The sequence below is a fragment of the Centroberyx affinis genome, unplaced genomic scaffold (assembly GCF_046629955.1).
Source record: "Centroberyx affinis isolate AG114_WGS23_722 - 3 ecotype Tasmania unplaced genomic scaffold, CSIRO-AGI_Caff_v1 ptg002149l_1, whole genome shotgun sequence".
In the NCBI taxonomy this organism is placed as follows: Eukaryota; Metazoa; Chordata; class Actinopteri; order Beryciformes; family Berycidae; genus Centroberyx; species Centroberyx affinis.
In genome coordinates, this window is record NW_027280466.1 from 395,014 (window position 1) to 420,658 (window position 25,645).

General features: G+C 40.0%; 2 protein-coding genes and 1 long non-coding RNA gene across 4 annotated transcripts; 2 read left to right on the forward strand and 1 right to left on the reverse strand.

Moving 5' to 3' along the window:
• Nucleotides 1-9,554: 9,554 nt before the first annotated feature.
• dlx2a (distal-less homeobox 2a) lies at nt 9,555-11,923 on the forward strand. Its single transcript, XM_071531940.1, has 3 exons — nt 9,555-10,049; nt 10,541-10,725; nt 10,901-11,923. The coding sequence occupies exons 1-3, from the start codon at nt 9,731-9,733 to the stop codon at nt 11,225-11,227; spliced, it is 831 nt and encodes a 276-aa protein (XP_071388041.1). The 5' UTR covers nt 9,555-9,730; the 3' UTR covers nt 11,228-11,923.
• A 2,442-nt stretch (nt 11,924-14,365) lies between these two features.
• Nucleotides 14,366-25,026, forward strand: LOC139654767 (uncharacterized). The gene is made up of 3 exons (XR_011696042.1): nt 14,366-14,505; nt 19,250-19,368; nt 24,847-25,026. It is a non-coding gene; the product is annotated as an uncharacterized lncRNA (long non-coding RNA).
• dlx1a (distal-less homeobox 1a) lies at nt 17,413-20,782 on the reverse strand. 2 transcript variants are annotated; one of them, XM_071531930.1, is made up of 3 exons: nt 19,809-20,777; nt 19,322-19,521; nt 17,413-18,837 (listed from the first exon to the last, which is right to left on the reverse strand). In XM_071531930.1, the coding sequence occupies exons 1-3, from the start codon at nt 20,119-20,121 to the stop codon at nt 18,586-18,588; spliced, it is 765 nt and encodes a 254-aa protein (XP_071388031.1). In that variant the 5' UTR covers nt 20,122-20,777; the 3' UTR covers nt 17,413-18,585. The 2 variants fall into 2 exon arrangements, with proteins under 2 accessions (XP_071388031.1, XP_071388032.1); XM_071531931.1 differs by lacking the exon at nt 19,322-19,521 and having other exon boundaries at nt 18,668-18,837; nt 19,809-20,782.
• Nucleotides 25,027-25,645: the final 619 nt, after the last annotated feature.

Here is a 25,645-nt window from a genome sequence, read left to right on the forward strand (position 1 = left end):
TCTTAGTAAAGAGGCTGAGGCTCAGGAATCAGATTTACATTGATAAAGACATTTCTGCTCATTTACACAACGATGTTTCGCTATCTTGGTCTCAGATGGCAGTCCACTTCCTTATTTTGGTTGTAATTCTGTTATATATCAATGATGTGTGATGTTCACAAATTTCTGAACCTGCTGCTCTCTGTCTTAACCACAATCACACATTTCTATTTAAATAAAAAAAGTATTTCATTAGCAACTGTACAATTAACTGTAAACGTTGATTGCAGCATGATTTAAAACATAAAATGAATCTTCCATCGATTGTTTCTTGATAATACACAGTGACGTATGTTTAGTCTCTGTAAGACGAGCCTGTCCACACTCTGAGAAATTGTTTCACACTGAGCTGTGATCTCCCAAATAAAAAATAAAAAAGTGCAATAAAAGCTGCCAATGGCAGTGAAATGGAGATATACAGTACATCAGTGCATGTTTACAAAATTCTAAATCCTGATAGGTGATATGATGATATATTGAGAAAATGTTCTGTCTGTGTCAGATTAGAGTGATATTAACTAACTAAAGTTTCTTCTTTTTTGAAATATCATGTGATTCATTGGGTCAGGTTTAGTGAATCTATCAGATGCATTTGTCACTGCTTGGTTTGTGTGGGTGTGTCCTTCTTTTCATAACCCAACTGGAAAATATATTCTACTCCAGTTTGCCTAGTATATGGTCTCGTCTGTGCGTCTCCCACCTGGATCTGTGACCTGGAAGGTGTGTACCCTCCATTACCTGGGTTCACCAGACCACACAAACAGCACTTTTATGTCCACTGTGGCCCTGGGTGGCTGTGTAATATGAGCTGTCAGAGGAGGTGAACCTGCCCGCCATTGTATTGTCTCAGGTCAGCGGGAAAGGAGAAACCGGAGAGATGGTGTGTGTTGGACGGGGGGTTGAGGGGGTTGGGGGGTTGGGGGGTGCTGGTGGACCCCCACAGGTGACGAGGCCTTTCTGCACAGATTACTTCTGTAGGAACAAAACTGAGCTCTGATTTAATAAAGGTCTCTGCGGCTCATATGCCAATTCAGTGGTGAAGATTCATTCATTTCTTTAGTGGGTAGAGAGTGAGATCGGATTTCCAATGCTACCCACATACATTCTATCCTGCGTAGGTTTATTGTATTGATTATTGGCAGAGATTACTGAGCTAAAGGCACAGGAGGACTGTGGTGAAATCCACCCATCTCAATCAAATAAAAAGGAAGCTTCAAAGGATTCAATATGACTTTACCATTCAAGGTTGAGGGAAACATGACTTTATAACATGCTGTTTCATTTGAGCTATGGATCCCTACTACTCTGGACATACTCTCCAAAAACAAATATGAACTACTTTTTTCACAATATCAGCATGTTGGAAGTTTAGTTTGACTTTAAAACATATATTGTAGTCTCAAAACAAGAGAAATGCAAGTTTTAATAATGTAATACTTATAAACAAACATAGGTAAAATGTTCTTGTACCCAGTGGACAGACACCTGAAGACAGCATTATAATCTTAGCCATTGTAACCTACAAACTTTGTTCCAGTTAAGGTCTTTTAATTGCATGTGAACACAGCTTTTTCTCAGAGCAGCATATTATCAATGATTGGATTTCACTGATTTGCCACCTTCATGCTGAAATTATTGGATTGGATTCAGAAACGCTGAAACCCAAACCCCTGGTGAGACTGGAGAACCCAGCTCCTTAAGTTTCACTGTAATGAAATCAACATTACAGGGACTGGAGGAGGAAACCAAGCCCACAAGTTATCGGAGAGGCAGGGAAAAATACCCAAAAAGCACAGTTAGCATAGGCATCTAGCCAGCTGTTGTACCAAGGCATTAAACCATATTGGTCACTGTAATGCAACGTTAATAGCAGATGAATTTGTTATTTGAATAAAGGACTTCTATAAGACTTTGGCCAGGCCCTAATACTGCTAACCATTAAGTTTATCCAGCATATAGAGCCAGGTGAAAAGTGATCACTTGCCAATGTAATTTTACACATAATTTTCTACATCTGACTTTGGGAGGTTACTGAGGCATTTGTGAAAAAAAAATAAGCAGACAGATTCAGCATTGGCTTGGTCTAACATCAGAGTGCTGCAGGGTGTGTGCGTGACTAGAGCATTGTCAGTTAGGGAAATATAGCAGATAATGAGATGAATATTGGACCTTTGGACCCACAGAACAATCATTAGACTACAAAACACTTGGATTGTGCTGCACAAGTTGTTTGGAGAAATTTAATGGACATTTTATGCTTTCCTTGGAGCTATAAAAAGATGGCCCCATTAACTCCAAGAGCTTGGGAGAAGGCTGAGATGAAACTACAGAACAACAAGTCGTGTGTTTGGTACCTACCACTAAAATGGGGGAGAGTAGGTAAGGACTGAATTTTCATTTTGGGGTGAACTATTCCTTTAATTCAGCTTGAAATGATCAACAGTGGAGACTGCCATCTGAGAAAATTTCACCATAGAACTTAAGACAGCATCTACTAACACCACTGTTATAGCAATGCTTTTTCTGTGTTGCTTGACTTTATTCCTATTTACTATAGAATTACTATGTAACATCATTGAAACAGAATTTCACTGTGGTGCCAATGACAGCGTCACTCAGTATGGAGTGAGTTGTTCAGATCGCAACACAGACACATCAGCTTAGTAATGACTCTAACTAGAGAAGGGGAACACAAAGACCGCCTACTCTTTTACAGTGGAGGTGCGTGAATGCTGAGTGACTTTGTAGAAGTTGTGTCTGCATCAGCGGCTGTGTGAAGCATGGCGTTAAATCACACTGTGTGAAAGGGGGAGCTGCTGATCCTGGTCCTGTTGTGACAGTGGCATGGCCCTTTGTAGGGAGAGCAGTCGCAGTAAATCTGCTCTGCTCCCCTCTCACAAAGGACTGCTTCCATTTATGGCTCCTGGGTGGGGGGTGTGCCTCTGAATCAACAATGAAGGGAGTGGGACCTTGCAGACCTCACTGAATTCTTTCTCAGGCCGGCCGTGCAGATGACACAGGGGAATTCTGGGGAATCCTTTGTTGTCTCTGCAAAGTGCAGAATCATTTGGCTTCGATACAAAGGAATGCCCTCTTGGTTGTATTGGCATTATGTCATTACAAACAAGTTATAGGTCGTGATTTTATCTGACTTTGGACTTTTTTTACATTGTGTCGCTGTCGGGTGAAAACCTCATATCTCACAAATGTCAGATTTTCACAAGTGAAATCACAGCATTGTTTTCAGATTGAGGACCATACATTTTTGAGTTTATCCAACTGAAAGGGTTTCATTACCTCAACAGGTCATTGAATTTTCTCATGGAAGACCATGCAATTAAATTTAAATTAAAACATGAAAATCACCAAAATTGGAGTTAAGAGGTTTTCACACAACAGCAGCAATAGGTAAACCAATTATGCTCTACCCATCACTGTTATTTACACATTTTCTGAGTATATTACATATTTCAATCTCTACAAAATGTTCTGTCAGTGTCCTGGTACTGAATCAAAGTTAATGGTGATTTTAAATCCTGATTGTCCCATTGTGAAGTATCAAACATTAACCTCAGTATCTGTTATGAGCTCCAAAGTGAAGACTTCCTTCCAGTTGTTATTGTCCGCCACTGCTTTCCATTTAAGCTTTTGTTGTTAAAAATAACTTCTCATCAAGGGAAAAGCCACCATGACTAATGCTGAGGAAACATGTGCTCAATCATTAGCACCATCGTATGTTTCCAACATAAACTTCACTCACATCCGGGACCCTGCAGATCAGACCAAACACTTAAAACAGAGAGGTCAAGGCACGCTGGGGAGATCATTTACATGTTTACACAAAGCATATGAGGTGAATGTATACAAACATTGCACACATTTTACTTTCTCATGGACATTATGATCCATGTGGATTCTCTCCTCTTAATCTGGCTGATGCTTGAAAACATAAAAAAAAAACAATGGAAGAACGAATAAACTGCCGACTGCTACTTTGGTTTGTTTCAAAGCATCTCATGGAGGTATCCAAACTTTTAAGCCAAAGCTGAAAAACTCACGGTAATGTGATTTGACTAAAGGCGAGTTGCCAAGGTGATGAATGCTCCAATACTCCCAGCAGGAGATCAGCTAAGAAAATCCCACAGCAGCCAAATCACTCTACTGGGCTGGAAACCTGCCCGCATTTCACACAGCGGTTACACTCACACACTTAAGCCATTACCGCCCCTGTTGACCCTGTACATACATGTTAGGTGGGCTTTAATCTATTACACAGAACACACTACAATGAAGTGGGTTACATTGTATGACCTTGAGCCCATGGTGGACTCCTCAAAACCAGAGGGAAACCTCCTACTAAATCCTGGAATAAAACAGAATGCCTCTAGTTTGCACCGCAGCACTTCATCTGGAGTGTCAAGATACATCTCTATAGGATAATCTCCACATGGGGAATCACATTAAGGCTCCATACTGAAACAGGCCAATATTCAATAGCCTTCCTTGGTAGGAAGAGTTTCCATCCCCCTCCTGTACATGACACCAATGGTATTGCAACTTTTGTACTGAGCAATGCCATTGCCAGTGTAAATGGACAGTAGCGGTCACTGCAGATGCCGTAGATTCCAAACAGCAGAGTGGACAACCAAAGTTGGTCAAAGTGGGTCATTGTATGTCATGGTGATTTCTACTCACTCGCTTTACTCTATTCAACTTCTGTTCATCTGTCTTAGACCCCAAGTGACGAATGATGTGTCATCAAAAAGATCTCTGTTCCAACCTCTTGTTCACTCCTCTGCCACCCCGTCCCACTGATCAGTGAGCTCCAGTCAGAAATGTAAAAATTATGGTGTGGTAAGAAGAACCGGAGGCTGTTCCACACGCCCAGTAAGATATGCACTTTTCAATACTCCTGGCTGATTAAACAGTCTCTCAATATATGGTGTATAGTTCTCTCAGATACATGTGGGTCAGTAGGTCAGGGTTTGAGGTCTAAATTGTTACATTGTTCAGATGCAACAGGAACATGTATTGTTCCCACTGCCAGCTTTAAGTTGTGAGAGACGAAGTCCTTCGCCAGGAGATCAGTTAGGTTCATTCTGACACATGGAGCCTAAAGTCAGTATTTATTATTCCAGGGTAAGCATTTGGCTTTAGTTCAAGCAAAACATTACTGTTATGACCCAGCACAATATAGATGATATATGCAGCAGTATTTTGTGCAATGCAATTTATCTCAATCATTTTCTCAGTATATGCTCCTTTTATATTCTGATATGCAGAGCCCAAGTATATGCAACACATTGCACTGCCTTTGCAGGGAATTTGGACAACTGTAAGAGCTTTAATGTAAACTTAGTGTTAGCACAAGTGCTGTTGGGAAAGCTCAAATCAACCCAAAGCAATTAAATTAAAAATTAGCATGCAGTGGAAAAATGCCAGGCTATTTTGTTCACAAAGACTGACTGCCAGGCCTTTGTTTTTTCCATTAAGAGATATTTCAACAAAGGCAACCCTTGCAAAAGTGTAAGACGCTCAAGCAGAATTTATAGATCCCTTCAAAATGTCAGAGTTGTTATCGGTCACAATGACTTCCTGTTATTTGCACTTTGGTTCCTCAAAACAAAATATCAATATCAGCCAGCGTTAACATCTTATCAGAGCATGTGCTGTGTCTCCCAAACATTTCTACGAGGAATGGAAAGGCTGACCTGGTGTATGGACTGTAATTTAATGCTGATGGAAATATGCTACAGGTTGTATAGGATGATGTGTTGTATGAAGGAGCCTTGCAAGAAATCACTAATTGAACTGGGACTTAAGAACGCAACTCACACAGTCTCGGTACAAGTGAGGTGTCAAATGTACTTTGCTTTGCCTTGTTGGTACAAGTAAGATTCAAGAGGTTGTGTACTATGCTCACACCACAAGGGATAAGAAGAGAGGAGAGACTTCCTTGTGTCCTCATGGCCACTCAGTTGCAGAATCAACAGACAGATAATAAAATCACAGTGCCCTTGTTTTGTCCTTGTTTTGTCTTCAGGAGTAAAGTATATATCAACATATTAAAGCCGTTATTTTCAGCTCTTCACATAAAGCATTAACATGTTCATGTAGAAAGTATATGGTGTGTGAGGGATTAAACATCAATGCAGGTGGCAAGCATGTTGAATACTAGGTGCTCAAAATCAAATTGACAATATATCACAGTTGTTTTTAGGTAACCTATAATAATGCTTGGCAACTTTGCCAGTTTTCTCTACTGACAGCATTAAAGAAATAATAAATAATGGATGGCCATTTCAATAAGCATTAGGCTAAATTATTGATAGCACAGCAAAAGAGAGGGAGAAGCACTTCTATTAGATATACTTTCAGGCTTTCAAACCTTGTTGCCTTTTTCACACAGCAAATAAACAAAAATGTGAACTGGAAGGAAAGATGTTGAATCATGATAGATATTCAAAGCTGACTTCACTGGTGTGCTCAAGGCAAGGTCAAGGCAAGCTACCGTACAAAAGCACACTAAGAGCCACTTGCAGCTGTCTTTGTCTCTTGTCCTTTGACATCATTTTCATGTCAGTGAACATTGAGCAGCTCCACTATACCAGCTGCTCTGCAGAAGAGAAGAAAACATAGAAATCAAAATCAATTAACTGGACATCATCGCCATGACAACAGGACTATTGACATTTGATGAAACCAGAACACAAGAGGCAGTAATAACTTTCTATTTCAGGTGAGCAGAACAAAAAGCTAAAAGAAAACGAAGTTACCCAGTCAGTGTTGAAGGAAACTGAGGCTGTCTGGTGTTTCTATACCAGTCTGTGCTGTTGGGATTTCTCTGGCACATCCTGATGTTGAGTATGAACACACCGAGATTGTGGAAGTATGGTGTGAAATCCTCCCAGTCCGCTATCTGAAAGTGATGACTCATGCATTCCCAAGAGGAACCACCTGCTCCTTTCAATCAGTTTTGACAGCATTTACATTTTCCACATGCAATGTCTGAATATTTTATACTCAAGCCCCCTCTGCTACCATCCAAAAAATGCTCTATGGCGACAGCTATATGGCACAAATACATGAATTTTAGTTCCAAGAAAAGAAGAAAATGCACTTTTCCAGGCAATCAACAAAGAAAACTCACCTGTGCAAACAACAGTGAGAGCTATCAAGAGAAGCAGCTACAAGGAAGATGACTGCTTATCTGTTGTTTTCACCCTGACAGCTGTCATGCAGTAGCAAAAAATACTTTGACACCTTTTCCAAACACCAGTTCACAAACAACCTCATAAACTGAATCTTTGTTGAAAAGATGAGAAGATTTATTTACACACATGACTGGTGCCGGTGATTAGACAACTGTTTCAAGGGTTATATTCCAGTGTAATTAATTACAGGCACAAGTTTTCTTCAGCTTCTATGACTAACTGGAGGATTCTTGCTCAGGCCATAGATGATTTGGCTCTGATGTTAGGCGGCTGAATGCAGAGACTGTGTGGTTCCCTAATGAGCAACGACATGCAGTCCCCATTGGCCCGCTGTGGGAGAGGAGCGCCTGTATCTCTGGGAAACAATGGGCAGATTGCAGGTCCATGGACCCGCAATCTGAGGCAGGGATCCTGCCAGAAAGCAGCCACAGTAAACTCACCATGGCCTCACTGACAAATGGGCAGAAAACATGTGGAACATGTCGAGTAGGATCATCTTAAATGTTCCACTGAAACAGAATAGCTACCAGTTAGAGCTTTCCCAGACTAGAGGAATCAAGCAGGATTTTGTCAACTGGTTGCATGGTTAATTCAATAATATGTAAATTTGCTTGAGAGAGGTCAAGCCCCACTTGATTGAATGTGAGTTTGAGGGCTTGTGGGTACTAGTGGTGAATGGCAGTGATCCTGCTCCTTCCCCCTCCCTGCTCCAACCCTCTGTAAGATCTAACAAATGCTACATCTTGTGTTGACAACATATGCCATGCACTGGGACTTCTCCATTACCCAGACAAGAATAAGTTTGAATGGAAGAGAAGAGACTATTATAAGCAACATTTAAAAAAAAAACAAAGGGGGCGTGGAGTTTCCAACAGGCAGCATGACCCCTGCCAGTGGAGTATATACTGTATATCCAAGACAGACTCCCACTGCAGAGGTCAAGAGCGCTCTGTCCTAATGTGGTGATGCACTGACTTCTGCAGGAGGGATGAAATGGAACTTGGCAACTGCAAATAAGTCTGCTGTAAAAATAAATACATTAAATCTTGATGTTTGACAGACTGAATCTATTTCAATGGTAAGTATTTTATAAGTATTTTCTGCTTGTAACACTCAACAACTGATAACTTGGGCACATGTGTGAATAAAAGGAGCTATGCTGCCATCTAGTGGTGATGAAAATAGGCGCGTCGACACTTCGGCCATCAAATGAAGCAGTCAAGAAGGCTGTTAAATATAGATGTGGAATTAAATGCATTAGGATGTGAGAGAACCGACACTGGGCTTCATATAAAATTGCAGTGGCTGATAGTACTTTTATAAACTTTATAGAAGTGGCTTTGGCTAAATTTTCCTCCACTGTGCAGGGAGTCAGTTCCTCTCACACTAAACTGCCTGTATGATTAAATAATGCAAACGTCCACTTTAACTTATCTGTTATTAACACTTCCCTGCTGTCCGGTCATAAGTGTAATGCGGTTCATCTTGCCCACCGGTGTGCATCAAATGCAGTAAAACAGAAGGGGCATATGGAAAAGGCAAAGGGTTACAAGTCAGATTTCCAACACCTGGGGACGCTGTAGCTGGCTTTTAACTTCATCCTCGGTGAGATAATTCACCTACAGCTTCTGCAGTGTTTGATTTTGTCTTAACAGCTAATATTGAGCTAAGTTGATCTCTCTCTCTCTCTCTCTCTCTCTCTCTCTCTCTCTCTCTCTCTCTCTCTCTCTCTCTCTCTCTCTCTCTCTCATTTAGTTAGTTTCACCTAGGTTTCTTTTTGACTAAGACAAGTTAGAAATGCATGGTTCCACCAAACTCCCTTAAACTATTGAAAAACGAATGGATAAGATTATGCGAAATTCGTTATATCATGTAGGCTAAAAGGAACAGATAACCACAATGACTTTGAAAAGTAATTAGCAGCAACCATCTAATTGTGAATTTTTGATATGTAGGCTACGTTTTATCCCTTTGTTGGAGGCACATTTTATCCTCTCTGATTGTGCATGAGCTCAGAATGAATTAGCCACTCTGACTGACTTACAAGGTGAAGACTAGACTTATTGGGCCTGTATGTTTGGTCACGGTACCTTTCTCTGATTCTGTTCAGATGATTGATGAAAAATACTCTGCAGACAAACGCGCCATAGGCCCGAGCAAATAATGGAGGGTGGACGCGGTGCGGGGAGTTGTCAGACATGCAGCTCTTACCCATTGGTTGCTTCAGACACAACAGCTCTGCCTCTCACTCTCTCTCATAAATGCGCTGCCACGACCATCGACGGTAGCAGACAATCACAGGCCACTGTGAGAGGGACACACCTTCCGTCGATTTTGGTAAAGTTTATATGGGACTGCGTTTTGATTCACGAAAAGGTGTTATTATTATTCCGAGATTCCAATCGTGTTTTTAGTTTGCAGCTTCTGAGTTTTGCAGTTTTGCGCATAGGTAACGCGGCTGCTTCCCCCTGTCTAAGATGACTGGAGTTTTTGAGAACTTAAATACTGATATGCATGCGAACCAGATTACCTCAAGCAATTACCACGGCTTGCACAAATCGCAGGAGTCCCCAACTCTACCGGTGTCGACGGCGACGGACAGCAGCTACTACAACAGCCAGCAGCCTGGCCATTGCGCAGGGTCTCCATTCGGCCAACTCGGCTCTTACCAGTACCACGGCAGCGCAATGAGCACCGTCCCGTATAACGCCAAGTCATACGACCTTGGTTTCAACTCATCTTATGGTGCATACAGCTCCTACGGCTCAAACTCCTCGCCTACTCCAGCCGATACAGGTAAATAAGCTTTTAAATTATTGTTTATATTTAGGTATGGGGGCGTCAATGCACTGATCCCTAGTGGAAAAGTGCCTGCATCTAATACCATTTGGCACCAAAACTAAGAAACACGCTAATATCGACTACATTTCTGGGGAGCAAATGGAGCAATGACTGATATGATGACAATATATTATTATTTGGTCTTACATTAATAGACATATAGGTCACCAAACTAATTTGCTCAGACGCACACAGTGCATGGGAACTGAATGCTCATCTGGTGTCTTTTTCAATACAGGGCTTTCAAATAAATTTGGGCAATTTTGCCTTATCTTTGCTCTCCATTATAATGATAAAAATTCGACTCAGGCTAAGATATGGCGGGTGCCCACATCTTGCCATACCCAAACTGACGCCCACGTTTTGTGTTAGAATGCATAATATGTCATTGAAAAATTGCAAGAGCCTTTATGCATGACTTCAAATTCACTTGTATGTTTCTTTAGAGAAAGAAGAGAGCGAGCCAGAAATCCGGATGGTTAATGGAAAACCAAAGAAGGTCAGGAAACCTCGAACCATTTATTCAAGCTTCCAACTGGCTGCACTTCAACGGAGATTTCAAAAGACGCAGTATTTGGCTCTACCAGAACGGGCCGAGCTGGCAGCCTCGCTGGGCCTTACTCAAACACAGGTGGGTTCATCTAAGACGTGTGTCCATGCTGTCAAATATCCACTTTACTACTAATATGAAAAGCATTTTTGAAAACCTGCAGAATGATTTCACTGCACTGGCAGATCATCTGGGTGTGTGATTGTATGCATATTCGATTGTGTGTCTTATCATGGACTATCTGTTATTTTTTCAGGTCAAAATATGGTTCCAAAACCGCCGTTCCAAGTTCAAGAAGTTGTGGAAAAGTGGAGAAATCCCCCCAGAGCAACATGTTGCCTCCAGTGAATCTCCCCCCTGCAACTCTCCGCCAACTACTGCCTGGGACTTTCCACAGAATCAAAGAATGAACAATGTCAACTCCAGTTTACCTCAGAGCAGCAGCCCTCCCAACACGACTGCGCCTTCTTCTTTTTTGGCAAACTACTCCTGGTACTCAACGACGAACTCTGCGACGCATCTGCAGCCGCCCCTGGTCCAGCACCACCACAACTCTGCCATAAGCGCTGGGACGATATTCTAAAAAAAAAAAAAAACTATTGGGTTTGAATCGGACAATACTGGTGAAAAAACAGAGAAATGCCAATACCTTCATTTTACAGACCTCGTGTGTGTGTACCATGCGAACTTTACACGCAAGCATTTAGGACAAGTTAATGGAACCAGACAGGTTCATGGACCTTGCCAATTTTCGCACTGGCAAATGGTAGACACAGATTTCTACAGTTATTTTTGTATTTATTTATTTTGTTTATGTCGAGGGATGAATGAACCACTATTACCCAAAGCAATCACAGCCTAGGCCCAAGCCTACTTTTACGCGGACGTCACTTTTTGCATTCCTGCGAGTAAAAGATTCATTGCAGGAATAACTGTCACAAATGTAGCACAATTTAACTGTATCGTGCCTTTTCAATATGACCTCATTTTGTTGTACGATAAAAACAACTTACGTTTATCCATTCCTCATATCATTAATTGGTTGATTTGCTTTTTAAGGGTAAGTGTCTGAATCCATCTTTGTAAATATTTTACCACAGCTTTTTGATATGTCGCTTTGACTTTTTTATATTGGTGCAAACCCATTAACCATCGTAAGCTACTGATTGTCCTACCCTCTGATTTACTTGTATCACACTTAATTGTATTTTTGTCTTATTTATTTTTAGCAGTGTTCCATATATGACCAGACGTTATTTAAATAAAATGTTTTTGTGCACATGCATCACTTTCTTTTTCCTATTTAAGTATGTGAAGCGCAGATTGTGGATGATTACATCAGGAGGCGGATTACAGCGTCGCCCTATGCAGCAGGCCTATTCAGATCGATTAGGATATTATGGGGACTTTTTAGATTTATTTTTTTTTGGAGGCTGAAAAAGAAACGCCTACTTTCCACTTACATTCAGAGCCTTGGCGCAAGCTGAGTCCAAGTCATGATTTTCCCACGTCATAGGCCCATAGGCTAAATGATTTTATCTCAGAAAAAAGTGCATCTGATAGGCGGGTAATATTAAAACTGAACGTTGATAAAGATTGTTTTCAGGTCTCTCTGTTGGGTTCAGACTGTTGCAAACATGCTATTACAGTTTACCAAACGGATAGACTCGTTAGAAAATACCAGATAAACTCACACCTGTAACCGCATAACAGTTAAATGTGAATACACTAACCAAAAATCACCACTCATACCTTATGTGTCGCTTAGCAACCACGTTATTTAGTTAGGAAGGTCGTTGCTGGACGGAACAAAAAAAGTAACATCATGTCATAGATTGAAAGTGATTTCATAATCATTCGCGTTGTTTTTTCCTATTACAACTGCGTATCTGCATATCTCTCCTCCACTGACTCGTGCTTTAGACGCGTTAAACCTATCCCGTCCCGGTGCCGTCAGCACGGCCCGGGAACGCGATCCAGTCCAGATGACTAGCCGAGGCGAGGCGCAGAGCCCGGGGCGCAGACCGGGCTGTCGGGAGGCACGCAACACGCCTTGGCATGCGAGAGCGAGAGAGAGAGAGAGAGAGAGAGAGAGAGAGAGAGAGAGAGAGAGAGAGAGAGGGAGAGGGAGGATGAGGGCGGAGGACCGAGCACCGCGCCTCAGACTCTGTGGAGTCAGAGAGCCGCTTTCCAGACGTTTTATGAACAGCCTAACAAGAGAGAAAGAGGGGGAGCGAGAAAAAAAAAACTAGATCCAAGACCGCCTAGAGCTACAACAACATGGAAACATTTCTCACATCTTGCTCACTCACAGCCAAAGTCTCTCATCGTTGAGGACGAGCAGACTGACCTACATTATTTATGCGGCTCATGTCGGGGCATAGGCTACGAGGAGAACAGAGGCGGTGTTTTGTCATGCACACGTCCGAAACTGCAGATACGTGAAGGCTACATTTTATTTGGCTTAGGCCTATTCCTGACTCACCGCTAAATTATAAACCACGAAAAACAATGCATGGGTTAGCTGTATAATATTTTTATTACATATATAGGCCTAGGTTGACTTGCTACAGGCTTGACAGTAAATCTCAGGATCATCTCTGTCTGTCCCACATGCTTTCCTCGGCACAGCGACCATAGGCCATAAAAAGTGGAATCATTTCGTTTTGTATAGCCTAATTGGGATGTAGGCTATCTTGTCAGCGTCTGCTATAACATGATGGAGCATGTGTCCCTGGGGCTGTCTCTATCTGGATAGCACGGATCCAGGCGGTGGGTCTGCTGTGAGCCAAAATCCAAGACATCCACACACTTTCACTGGACATTTGTATGCTTAGTAACCATGTGTTGTAGTAAGTGTATGCATTATTAGGCTACTATAATGGCACTATGGACTCCATCTGAATAAAACAACATTATATGTGGTTTTCTAATATTGTTATTCACTTCTGTGTGGTCTTTCTTCACTGCACCAGCTTTCAAGTAATTAGCCTAGATTTCACTCCACCGAGATCCAAATACAACACTTTTAGGAGCGATTTTAGATTATTTATCGATTATTTTTTCTTTATTCTCGAACAGCTGTTGGTCTAAAAATAGCAAAGTGTGTAATATAAAGCAAACTTAATTTCCCTCATTGCTCTCTGTGCCTCTGCTTCATCCATGGATTAGAAATGATGTGGTTTTATACTTCCGGATTTCTCTAGGCAACTTGTAAATGCCATACCCCCCTATCCTAATTTATACCCTGATCTGTAATTTCATCCACATTTGCTCTGGTTTGAGCATTCTGGCTTTCAAATCTGAAAGCCTGCAATTACTATATAATTCTTCGCAATTTTAGATGTCCTAATATGGGCTGTAATTTTTACGCAAGACAATTTCCCGCTATTTCAAGCATCAACATTGTCAAAGTTGTATGTACATAATAAATGGGAATATCAATGCATAGTTTTTAGCATAACATCTTGACTCAACGATAATTATATCCGTGTGGAGCCTACGCAGAATTAGCCTGAATTGCATGGTAACTGCTGCTTTAAATTTTAAAAAATTACTCATAATTTCCCCAAAGATTACCAAGATCTCGAGTGCACAATGTCATCAGCGTAATGAGGAGTAAACATTTATGCTAATAATCTACATTTTTTTCTCCATCAGCTATAAAGAGGGGGAAATAAAGCAGACATTTTCAGTCATATTCTGAACTCTGCTGTTATAGCTTAGACCAACACATGGGACACATTTTATGGGATTTAAGCACTCAGCTTGTGTCCATGCTGCAGGATGCTGCTCATCTGCCTACATGGTGATTCTTTAAAACCCTGACAGAGAGCCTGCCTGTTCCCTTTGGAGGTAAAGGTATGTCTTGTCATTTGTTTGTTCATTTTCAATAAAAATAGCCTGAAGACATGTTCAGTCTGAATGCAAAAAAAAAGATAGTTGAAGAAGCTAAGGCAGTTATTTTTCATTGTCATGCATTTGCTCCCCCTCTCTGGTCTACTGCGCCATCAACATGTGTTTGTTTTTATTATCGTCAGTTTAAGACGGTTAACGTTGCGTTGCAAATCTCCGGTTGTATATCCATTAAAACTATTTTCAGGACTAGCCTGCCTCCCTAAACATGGAATCTCATTTTACCTTGTAACTTTGGTGAAAGTGAGTATTTCTCTCTTCCACTCAAATGAACCCAGAGGCGCATCATCTTGTTTTTTTAAACAGTCCTATAGCTCAGATATCTGCGTTTATACGGGAGGAAATGTAAGGATGCAGCCGACACAAAACTTGTTCTGTAATTTAGTCGCTGCTTTCATTACTCTTACATTGTGCTTTGCTAATTTTGAAGCCTCTTCGCATTGACAGCTCCGTGATGTACACCTGCAAGCAATTTGCCAGCCTTACATAGGCTAAGTCTAAGGGAACAGTGACGAAATGGCAGCTCACCTATTTCACTTTTTTCTATTGCAGCAGCAAATTTCTTTCAGAGCACTATCTCTTTTGTTAACGCAGAAAGATTCTCTGTGCGAAAAAAAATTGCTCATAATTACCTCAGAGATAGGAAACTGCATTAGAATAAATAAGGGCGAAATTACTGTAATTATGTTGGGTTTGATGGGCTCAGCTCGTAATCAAGGGGAGAATACAGCGAAATAACACTGACCCTCTTGGATGTGCAGCTGCGCCTTTCCAAGGGAGAGACATGGCAGATTTATGTTTGCTACAACAGCAGACAATTCCTATTCTTTCTAAACGCTGTGGAAATACAGATATTTCCAATGCACTGCACAAAGGACTATATATATATATATATATATAGGCCTATATATATATATTGAATTTAGCTTTAATATAACGGTGTAAGACGTTGATGGGACAGAGGTGGGTCAGCAGAAAGTGTTACACAAGGAGCCTGTATGGAGCAAAGCAGTTAACAAGGGCAGGGCTTTCGTTTTTACTCGCTCTAAAGATAATTAGTTTGATGTGTGGTGGTGCTGCTGTAAGAACAGCCAAGCTACAGCAAGGTGAACAACAAACCACTGCCAACATCAGCAACAACAACAACAACAATAACAACAATAACAATAATGATAATAATAATAATAATAATAATAATAATAATAATAATAATAATAATAATAATAATAATAATAATAATAATAATAATAATACTAACAACAACATTCGCATTTGGACATTTTGAGATTATAAATAAATGGTTGTGCAGGCCTGCAGCAGTGAAACAGTGACTTCGTGGCTGCTAGTTTTCTCTCGGCAGTCTGGTTTGCTTGAGTCGATTTTAGCAGAATGCCATACAGGCCACACAAATTGCATCAAATTTGTCATTTTAATTGCAAAACATTTATATATTCATGGAGATATTGCAGCTGGAGGAGAGCGCGTTCGCACATGCACGCGCGTCTACTTTCTATCATTTCTTGTATCCTCTATCTCTCCCCCTCTCTCTCTCTCTCTCTCTCTCTCTCTCTCACACACACACACACACACACACACACATGCACGCACGAGCACACTGATAATATTAATAATTAATTCAAATATTAATTTAGTGTTTGTAGTCTTCCTAGTAGCCTATTTGGCCTTTCCTCTGCTCGGTATTTCAGAGCGTTTATGTTGAGTAAGAGCGCAGTTTAAAGCATCAACACTGCACATCCAATCAAGTCATTTAGTCCAATATTAAAATGTTAGGGGGTTTTTTTTAAATAAAAAGAAAACTTCTGCCAATGGAGTGAAATAATTCCATTTGTTTCCAATGCAGTTTCGTTTGTTTCAGGAATTTTCTAGAAACCAGAGTCAATATCTTGAGACAAGGCAGATCACTCCATAGTGCCAAGTAAATTACATATTCCTAAAACAAATTGATTCGTATTGGAAACAAGTAAAATTATCTCACTACATTGGAATAGGTGTTTTTTTTTTTTTTTTTAACTTGTTTTAATAAAAAATAAGATTTTATAAGCCACAATACTATATGACTTGTTAAGATGACAATTAGATTTTTGCGGTGAACCCCAGACACGAAGGCCTTTGAACTTTTCACTTTTACTTCTCTCCATCTGATCCGCCCAGTGTCCGGTTTGCTCATCCAGTCTTTTTGCAGCACCTGCCTCTTCCCCAATTATTCACTTAACACACAATTGCGCTCTTCTATTCATGGGAGAAAATGGGGTTTGTTGGAAGACAAGTACAAAGAAGATTAGACTTATAGCGGCAAACTGAAAAGAAAGCAGCGTTATTGTTGAATGAATTGTAACGTTATAGAGGCGCGTTCAGGTCTCCCGCACAGCGCCGCTTCAGTCACAAGCTATTAGAGTTGATGCAGCTTATGAACGCCAAATGCGCATCACAGAAACATGTTGGAGATAATAAAGATTCGGATTAGTTTTGTGATATTGAGCGTTTTTACCCCAAATAGATAAAAGTAATTCAACATTTTAATGTGCATTGTCCACTCAAATAAACATTTTAAATTTAACTCCTTTCTGTAGAGCTGCATGATATAAACTGACTCCTTTTTAGGCCAAAAAGTCAGATGTAACTTCCAGTTTCTAATTCCAAGGCCACTGCAAGGGTTTTACCACATCTGAAACCTATAGGGAGTAGCAGCACGAAAAAATGTAAATGCTAAACATTACCATAAATCTATGACGAAGCTGCCTTACTATTACTATTAATAACCAATATGATACCGCTTTGTGTCAGCTCGAATTAAACGTAGCCTTTCTTTTCATCGTGACAGTGGGGGGGAAATGATTTTCAATCAGACACCTTTCTTGACATCATTTAAATCATTATTTTACTGCTTTTGAAACTTTGCACATTATGTACATAAACTTCAGAAACAGAGAAATAAATTAAAGTGATCAATACAAAACTAAATATTTCTATGTTGACTAAACACATCTCGACGAATACAGAAAGCCTAAAACCCTGTTTCACAGCGTATCGAATACAACACAAACCAAATCTGAAAATGTCTATTATGTACAAAAATACAGTGACAAATGAGCTGTTCACCTTCGGGATCTTTTTTTTCTTTTTCTAAAGCAGCAAATCGTCAGGCCTTTTACATTTTCACATAACATCGGGGCACGGTCATAGAAAAGCTTTGCTTGCGTTAGTGCAGCATTAACAACACACTGTTGTTATTTCAAACACACTTATAAAAAGGAACACATACTGACTTCAACAGAAAAACTAGTCTGAATAATTTAACTTAAATAGCAAACACACATAAACAACATATTAGCAATTTGAGGCTTCGCACAATGGCTCTCTACTTGAATGTAAGCATAATAGCCTAAATTGGGTGAGGCTTGGAAATAGTAACTGCGTTTAAATTATTAGTTTTTATTATTATTTGGTTAAAGAAACACCCATATAATTCACCTTTAGCTGTTAATCAGGAGCGGATTTCTTCATCGTGTCTTTTAGGTCTTATCATATTGGCCTAAATAAGCTCACTATTAGGCCTGTGGTCTTTGCAGGTTTATATTGACACTGCATGTGATAAGTAGGCTAGTGTAATTAGTAAATAAACCAAACACGTGAGTTTTCTCAGAGACATGTACAGCTCAATAGATTTGCTTTCACAAATACGCTAGTCGTTAAAAAAAAAAGTCACAAAAATGATAAACAGCAGCCAAAAAGGATCCATTTGTTTACGATTTCCGCTGACTGTCATGGACTCGAAAGGACTTCTTGCCCTTGGGCGCACAGGGTGCCTTTTCAGTCTCTCGGCTCCCTTATTCACCGCCCGCCGTCATCCGGTATGAGGAGGCCATTATGTCAGCTGGCAACATGGGAGCAAACTCCGGGATACATTGTGTGCATTAGCAGTGCAGGGCCACACTGAGCGGCTGGCCCTTTACTTTCCTGATACGAGCCATGGCGGAGCTGAGGGCTGGACGCTCAAGTCTCTGTTCACATGAGCTGCGACTGTTGCATAGACTCTTGGTGTGTGGTTGGATACCATGAGGTGTAGCTGGGAATGTAAGACCCCGGTGTCCCTACTGAAGTTTTCACGGTGGTCGGCGAGCTCCAAACAGGTGCCACCGAGGGAGAACCGGTCGAAAGTCCACGGCCATTGGCTAAAGCATTGGTATCAATCGTGCCACCGCCTTGCTTCATCAGCTTCTTGAATTTAGATCGCTTATTCTGAAACCAAATCTTCACCTGAAAAGGCATGGATATGTTTTGGATTACAAACTTGAAATAAATGGCATTTACCAAGTGACAAAGTAGACGACATTTTGTAAAGCATTACGCACGCTTTACGCACGAAGGAGATGCCATAAACAGCGGCGTAGGTTTCTTCATACAAAGTCAAGAGCAATCAAGATAAGACTATTAACATTTACAGGTTGAAGTGAGTCAATTAACATTCACAGAATTGAAGAAAATGTATCTTTGATTCGAGGTTTAACTGAATATCAAAGTTAATGTTTGACGAATGATATCCCAGCTCAACTGTAAAATAATAATAGGCCTACAAATAATGCAAATAATAATAATACAAATAATACTAAGATCAATAATAATAATAATAATAATAATAATAACAATAATGTCTTAATTTTCCAAACAGGCTACATAATGCTCCACAGAGTGAAGCTATGTGAGGCTGCAGCTCTGAAGGGGAGGTGGATGGAGAACTTGCCTGTGTCTGGGTGAGACCCAGCGACGCTGCGAGTTCCGCTCTCTCCGGTAAAGCCAAATATTGGGTTTGTTGAAATCTTCTGTTCAGAGCTTGAAGTTGTAAACTCGAATAGATAGTCCTTGGTTTTCTAATCTTTTTCCCCTTTCCGTTGAACCGAACCTCTCCGCCTTCGACTACTGTGTTTTTCTCTGTTTCTGGTGCTGAGGAAGAGAGAAAAGAGCAAAAAGAAAAAAAAAACTGAGGAGACAGTTCCAGCCAACAGTGCTGCGCAGCAATGAGTACGCCAGCGCAAGTTTTACAGGCTGTAGTTTAGGTATAATTACCCTTAATTGCATACATTGTTTATAGCATTACGCAATAAATAATTACCAAGCCTAATTCCCCAACATCTGGCTCGCCTTTTCAACGCAACGAGCAGCACCGACAAAAGAAAAGCTCACAAACACGAAAGTTAATATTAAATGAAAAGACGGTGTTTCTCACTTACCTGTGTCCTCTAACCGTGTCTGTGTGAGTGCCGAGCTGTTTTGGTAGGTCTGTACTGTACTGAGATATGGACTGGTGGAATGGCTGCCGACGGAGTTTACGTATGGATAACCCAAAGATCTGGGGAACGATGAGGCTGGGCTGTAGGAGCTGTCGTGCTGGGTATGACCTGCAGAATGTAAACAGTGCATGGGATAGTGTCCGTGAGACATTGAGGAAGGCGACATTTGTTGACTTGGGGGTCCAAACTCCATGAAAACGGTTTTTCCTGAGACAGGGCTATTAAGACTTTCTGGTATTGTAGTCATTGTCATCTCTTCTGGCGGTTCCCCTTCTCTTGCTTTTTTTGTTTTCCTTCTATGATCTCAGTGAAGGATGGGTCCCAATTTAAGCCGAACTGATTTTTTCTCTTTCCATTCATAAGAAAATGTAGTTTGTCTCTGTGAAAAGTCCTAGGTATGATGCTGTGGATCAAGACAAACTCGCTCAAAGGTTTGAATCGTGGACTCATGAATATTCATCAAAGACTGTCGCTGATTGGTCCACTCTCTCCAAGAGTGAAGCCGATTGGCGACGCTGGGGTTGGGTCCGAAGAACCTGATAAACTCAAGAAAAACCACAAAACCTCAGATATCCTCCAGCCATGACAAGTTCCAAAGGCATTAGAAAAAAGACTATTATTTTATTTTTAATATTATTATATTACTCTAAATTATTATTATTATTGCTGTTGTCATTATTATTATTATTGTTATTATTATTACAGGCCTATCACTGTTATTCTATTCTTATTTATTATTATTAAGATTGTTATATAATATCATTATTGTTGCGGTGGTGGATTCCCTTGTTAACTGATTTGATCCAAGCAGGTTCCTTATATAACACTTTCTGCTGACCCACCTCTGTCTCATCAATGTCCAAGTGGTTTTAATCTAATTGTTATTGTTATTGTTATTGTTATTGTTATTGTTATTGTTAGAAGCGTCCGGTTATATTTTAGTAAAAACCAGGCCTGTCATTAAGGCAAAACCTGCCGCATGTCATGTAAAACGTCATTTAAATTACTTGAAAATATCTCCCACCTTGTTTATGGTTTTGTGTTCGCTGGCCTAAACTGTTAATATTCACAGGGCCTTTTTGATTAAATCATCGAGTGCTTTATCTGAAGCAAGGTGTATTAGCATAACACTAGAGTTCAATTTCCATAAGTATAATTAGTCATGTATTTAACACTTGCGGTCTCAGTTACAGCTGGCAGTAGGAAATGTAAAACAATTCTACATTGGACCTTGCTGTGAAATAAAAGGGTTTATTAGTTCAGGTAGGCCTAATGATGATTTATAACACAATGACAACATTACCAGCGTTATACACGCACGAGCCTTAAGATATCCAAAAAGAACAATAGTTAATTTTTGATCAGTAACAGTTTTAAGTGTGGCGATGCAGGAAAAATTCTGAGAAACTGGACAATCTGTGAGAAGACGGTCAAATGTCTTAATTTGTGTCTAAGTAGGCCAAACCAAGTTGCAACAGGCCGCTGCATCGTTAAATCAAAGTGACGTTATAATCTTATTTTAAACAATACAAAGCTCATGACAAATTACAGTAATTTATGCAGCCTATTTTATTTCAATCTTAGAAAAAGCTAAGACCATTTCTAAAAATCATATTGTCCTATTTTATATTTCCGATGGATTTTCCCATCTACTGCCACACCGAAGGAGCTGCTGCATCTTTTATCATACAACCAGTATATCATTATTTTTTTGTCATAGGATATTCAAACGCTTTTCAAACGACTTTACACACCTTAGTCTATGTTAATCAATTAATAGTAACCGTTTTGTTAAACACAGGCTCCTTTGACATGGATCTAAGTGTGGATGGGGGGTGCGGCCAATCTCCCACAGCCTAACAAGAATAATTATCCAAGGACGTTTGATTTAATTGAATTGACGAGTGACTAAACAAGAGACAGTTTCCTATAGCTGTGGGCTTAGACCTCCAAAAGAAAGACAGAGGCTCACACAGCAGCTCAAACAGGATCACAGCAACACTTTAAGCTATAAAAGGGATCCCAGTTTCAATCAGAGAGTAACAACAACGTCTGTGCACTTACTTAAAAAAAAAAAAAGTCATGTGATGAAAAAGAAGAAGAAAATAAATCCGCGCCATCTGAGATCAGAAAGCCTCCACAGGATACAAATCGCCGAAGAAGGAGAAGAAGAAGAAAGTGTCCAGTTCTTCATTTTATGATTCATTTGCAGGCTGCAGTCCTCGTGCCTGTGTGTGCTGAGAGAAACACAGCCAGGCTGCTCCACCGGCAGCTCCACAATCTCCACCTGAATAACAAATTAAAGGCAGTTAAATTCCGTCACTGTGATTATCAATGTAATTACATAATTGAACTCAAAACAGAACAAGCAAGTTGCGAAATGTGTTATCAAAATGCAGGCGCTGACATCACTGCGCGCAAGTGTGCCAGGCGGCTGTGGATGTCTGAATTTGAAGATTTCTGTAAAATATTAGCTTATAAGGAAATCTGTTCCCTTGTCCCCTAAAATAGGCCAATTTGAAGTGATTTATCTGGAATTACTTTCGAAAAATGCTTCAAGATTTCCTCTATCAACAACGACAATGATAATGGTAGTACAACCAATAATTATCATCTTCCAGAGCAGAGGACAGATTTTTATGGGTACTTGGTGGGTGCGACTGATAACTGTCATTATTTTCTCACGATTATAGTATCTGCACTGAAACGCGGCTGTGAGCAAAACCATTAACAGAATAGAGGTTGAATTTGCAGAAAAAATTGTATTAAAAAAAAAACAAAGAATAATGATAATAATAATTAGAGCCGTTTTGCTTAAGAGAATGTAATTTATGTCTGAGCAGCTTTTTATTTTACCTCTGAAATGTAGGCCTATATATCTATCAGAATTAATTTCATTGGCATCTTTTTCATAAATCATTCATTTACATAACGTTGATTTGTGCTCAGCTGTTTCGTTACAGATTAGCTGGCAGCAAAAAGACAAACTTTATGTGAGGGATTCTTCCAAATCATCACTGTTGGGCACGAATCTGAGATGAACCAAGGCATCTGATGTGACAATATTACCGATTCTAATTTAATTTAACATGTGACTCTCCTGCCACCTATAAACTGCTATCATCAGCTGCCTGGCAGGACGGGACACCGCGGTCCGTCTTGCAGAAATCCCCTGAGTGAATCATGGCAGGACTCTAACTAGCCACACTAAAAATAAAGCCCTCCATGCATGGCTGGAGTGCGGAGGCAGGACTCATTAGGAGTGAGTAGCTCTGTGGCTGAGAGTGTTTTAACACCTGCTGCTCTTCACCTGAGGGTTAGCAGCCAGTGCAGAGGTGCAGGAGGGGGGTTATGGGCCAAGATGTTATGGGTCACAGACTTCGTTTTTTAGTCCAGTGATAGAAAAGCCCTCCTCAATTGTCATGCCAACCTACATTTTAACAGTCACCAAAATATTAGTCCGTCCATGCATGGGAGATGTGTTCCCAACAATAATCCTGTCCTCCACCTATAGTGAAAGCAGTTCTTCCATGTCTTCCTTGAGAAAGAGTAGACAGCACATGTGGGTCTGCCATGTGATTAATTATTGTTATTGGTGGCTCAGGATGCAGTGTTTTGTTTCATTTCCTTACTTGAAGGTGAGACTAACCGAAGTCTGGCTTCTACATCTACACTGTTTTATGTTGGGGTTTTTTTGTTTTTAAGTTTTATTATTTCTGATGAGAAATATATTGTATATGACATCATTCAGCATATTTGGTAATGAACAATTACAGAGACAGCAAAGCCTTTTTGTTTGATTTTTTATTCCGTTCCCACATCTCATGCATCAAATGGGTTTGATGCATTGGGTTGATGGTCATGAGACAAAAAAACAATCACAAATTTTATAAATAGAGCAACTCAGCAATGCACTCCCTTGTCAATATGCTGTCATTTTGATGCATGCATTCAATATCATGATGCATAAATATCTGTCTCAATAAATTCTCAACACTCAGGAAGTAGATTGTTCTTATGTTGTATGATACTCTTCTTTAGGTTAATAGTTCATAGTAAAATTGTTGTGAAACAGCCTTCTGTACAGACACATCACCTCAACACACAAATACTCATACAAAAAAATAATTAGATGAGTGATTTTTTTAATCAGAAATGTCCCAGAATAGAACGACTGAAACAGTGGATAAAGATTTGTTTTATGATCAAAATGCAGTGGATCAAAATAATGAAGTGAAATCCTGAAAGATTCCCTTTTGTTCGCCTCCTCTCTGGCTTTGCTGCTCTTGCCATCTTGTAATTTGCAGCCCCACTGAACGCAAACGAGATGCATTACAATTAAGTCAATTCAATGTCTATTTTCATGTTCAATGTGGCATCAAAATGTGAATTGATTTTGTTTACTAAGTGTTACATGTAAACAAAAATTGAATCATCGTAGCTGGGAAACAAAACTGTGATATTGATTAATTGGCAATACTAATTGACTTATCATGAGGGTCAAGAGGCCTAACAGGGGAAATTTGAAATTGTTTTAAGTCGTTATTGTTTTTAGAAAAGGCAGTATATAAAAAATCACAAACCTTAACTCATATTCACAAATTACCACAGGTCCTTTCTATTAACGGGGTGGGTAGCCAAAATCACATTTGCTGCCTGCCAGTTTGCCTTACAATAATTCAACTAAGTTTAAGTAGTGACTTTTTGTGTAAGGATCAGACTGTAATTAGGCCCACTGGATATTATTAACTACATACAATCATTAGGTGCCACTTGTGGGGTTTGTTTGAAATTAAATTATAATAAGAATTAATGTTTTTATGAAATGCACACTCTTTTGACAGCCAAAATACCTTAAATGTGTTCCAGTGCAATTAAGCAATGAAACAATGAAATCACTGAAACTGGCTGGGGGAAATAATGTTTTTTTAATTTTTTTGTAATGTTTTTTTCTTTTCTTTTTTTTTTTTTTTTTTAGAATTCCTGACTTTGAGAGCCACTGCATCACTTGACTTTGGGCTGAACTGACCAAGAGCACCTGGGACCCCAAGCTGGACTTGTTGCTGTTTAGATGACTTGGCATGTCATCAACGTGGAGGCCTGGTGTTATTAGAAATAAAGAAGCAGTGGATGTGGGAATAAATTAAATACAAATAAAATTATATTTTTGCACATTTTGTATTGCTTTATTATCTTGAACATGGACTTCTCTTCCTTCATGAATTTGCATTTTGTTACTCATCTGTCAAAAGTGGAAATGTAATGGAAAAACTCCAAGTAACTCTTTCATTTCCAGCATTTGACCAAGGCTACAACAATTCTAACTAGAAAAAGTTCTACTGTGGATAACACATCTGCAGTGGGCTCAAAACTAACCGTCCTATAGACTTGAGAAGTTATATTTCGACTCCCCTTTTCCCTTGCCTGTTCAGAGAAGCTCTCCCCTCAGAAAGCAGGGGTCACAGTGTGGAAAGCCCCCAATGGACTGGTAGAAATGCTGTCCCCATTACAGCAGCAGCAGCAGGGGTCAGGCCGTGGCAGCAAGCCTCCAACCTGCCTGAAATTGGCTGCAAAATGACCAATTACCTGAGTGAAGGCTGGGGAGAAAGGACTTTGAAAAATATGGCTTTTACTTAATTCAGCTAAACTGTAAAAGAAACTAGTGTTACATTGACACTTCATACGTTTGATGCTATAGTAGGCTACCTGTTAGTGAGAAGTGGAGAACTGGGCATCAAACTGTCAACTAATCAGAAAATCATTTTTAAACATAGAAC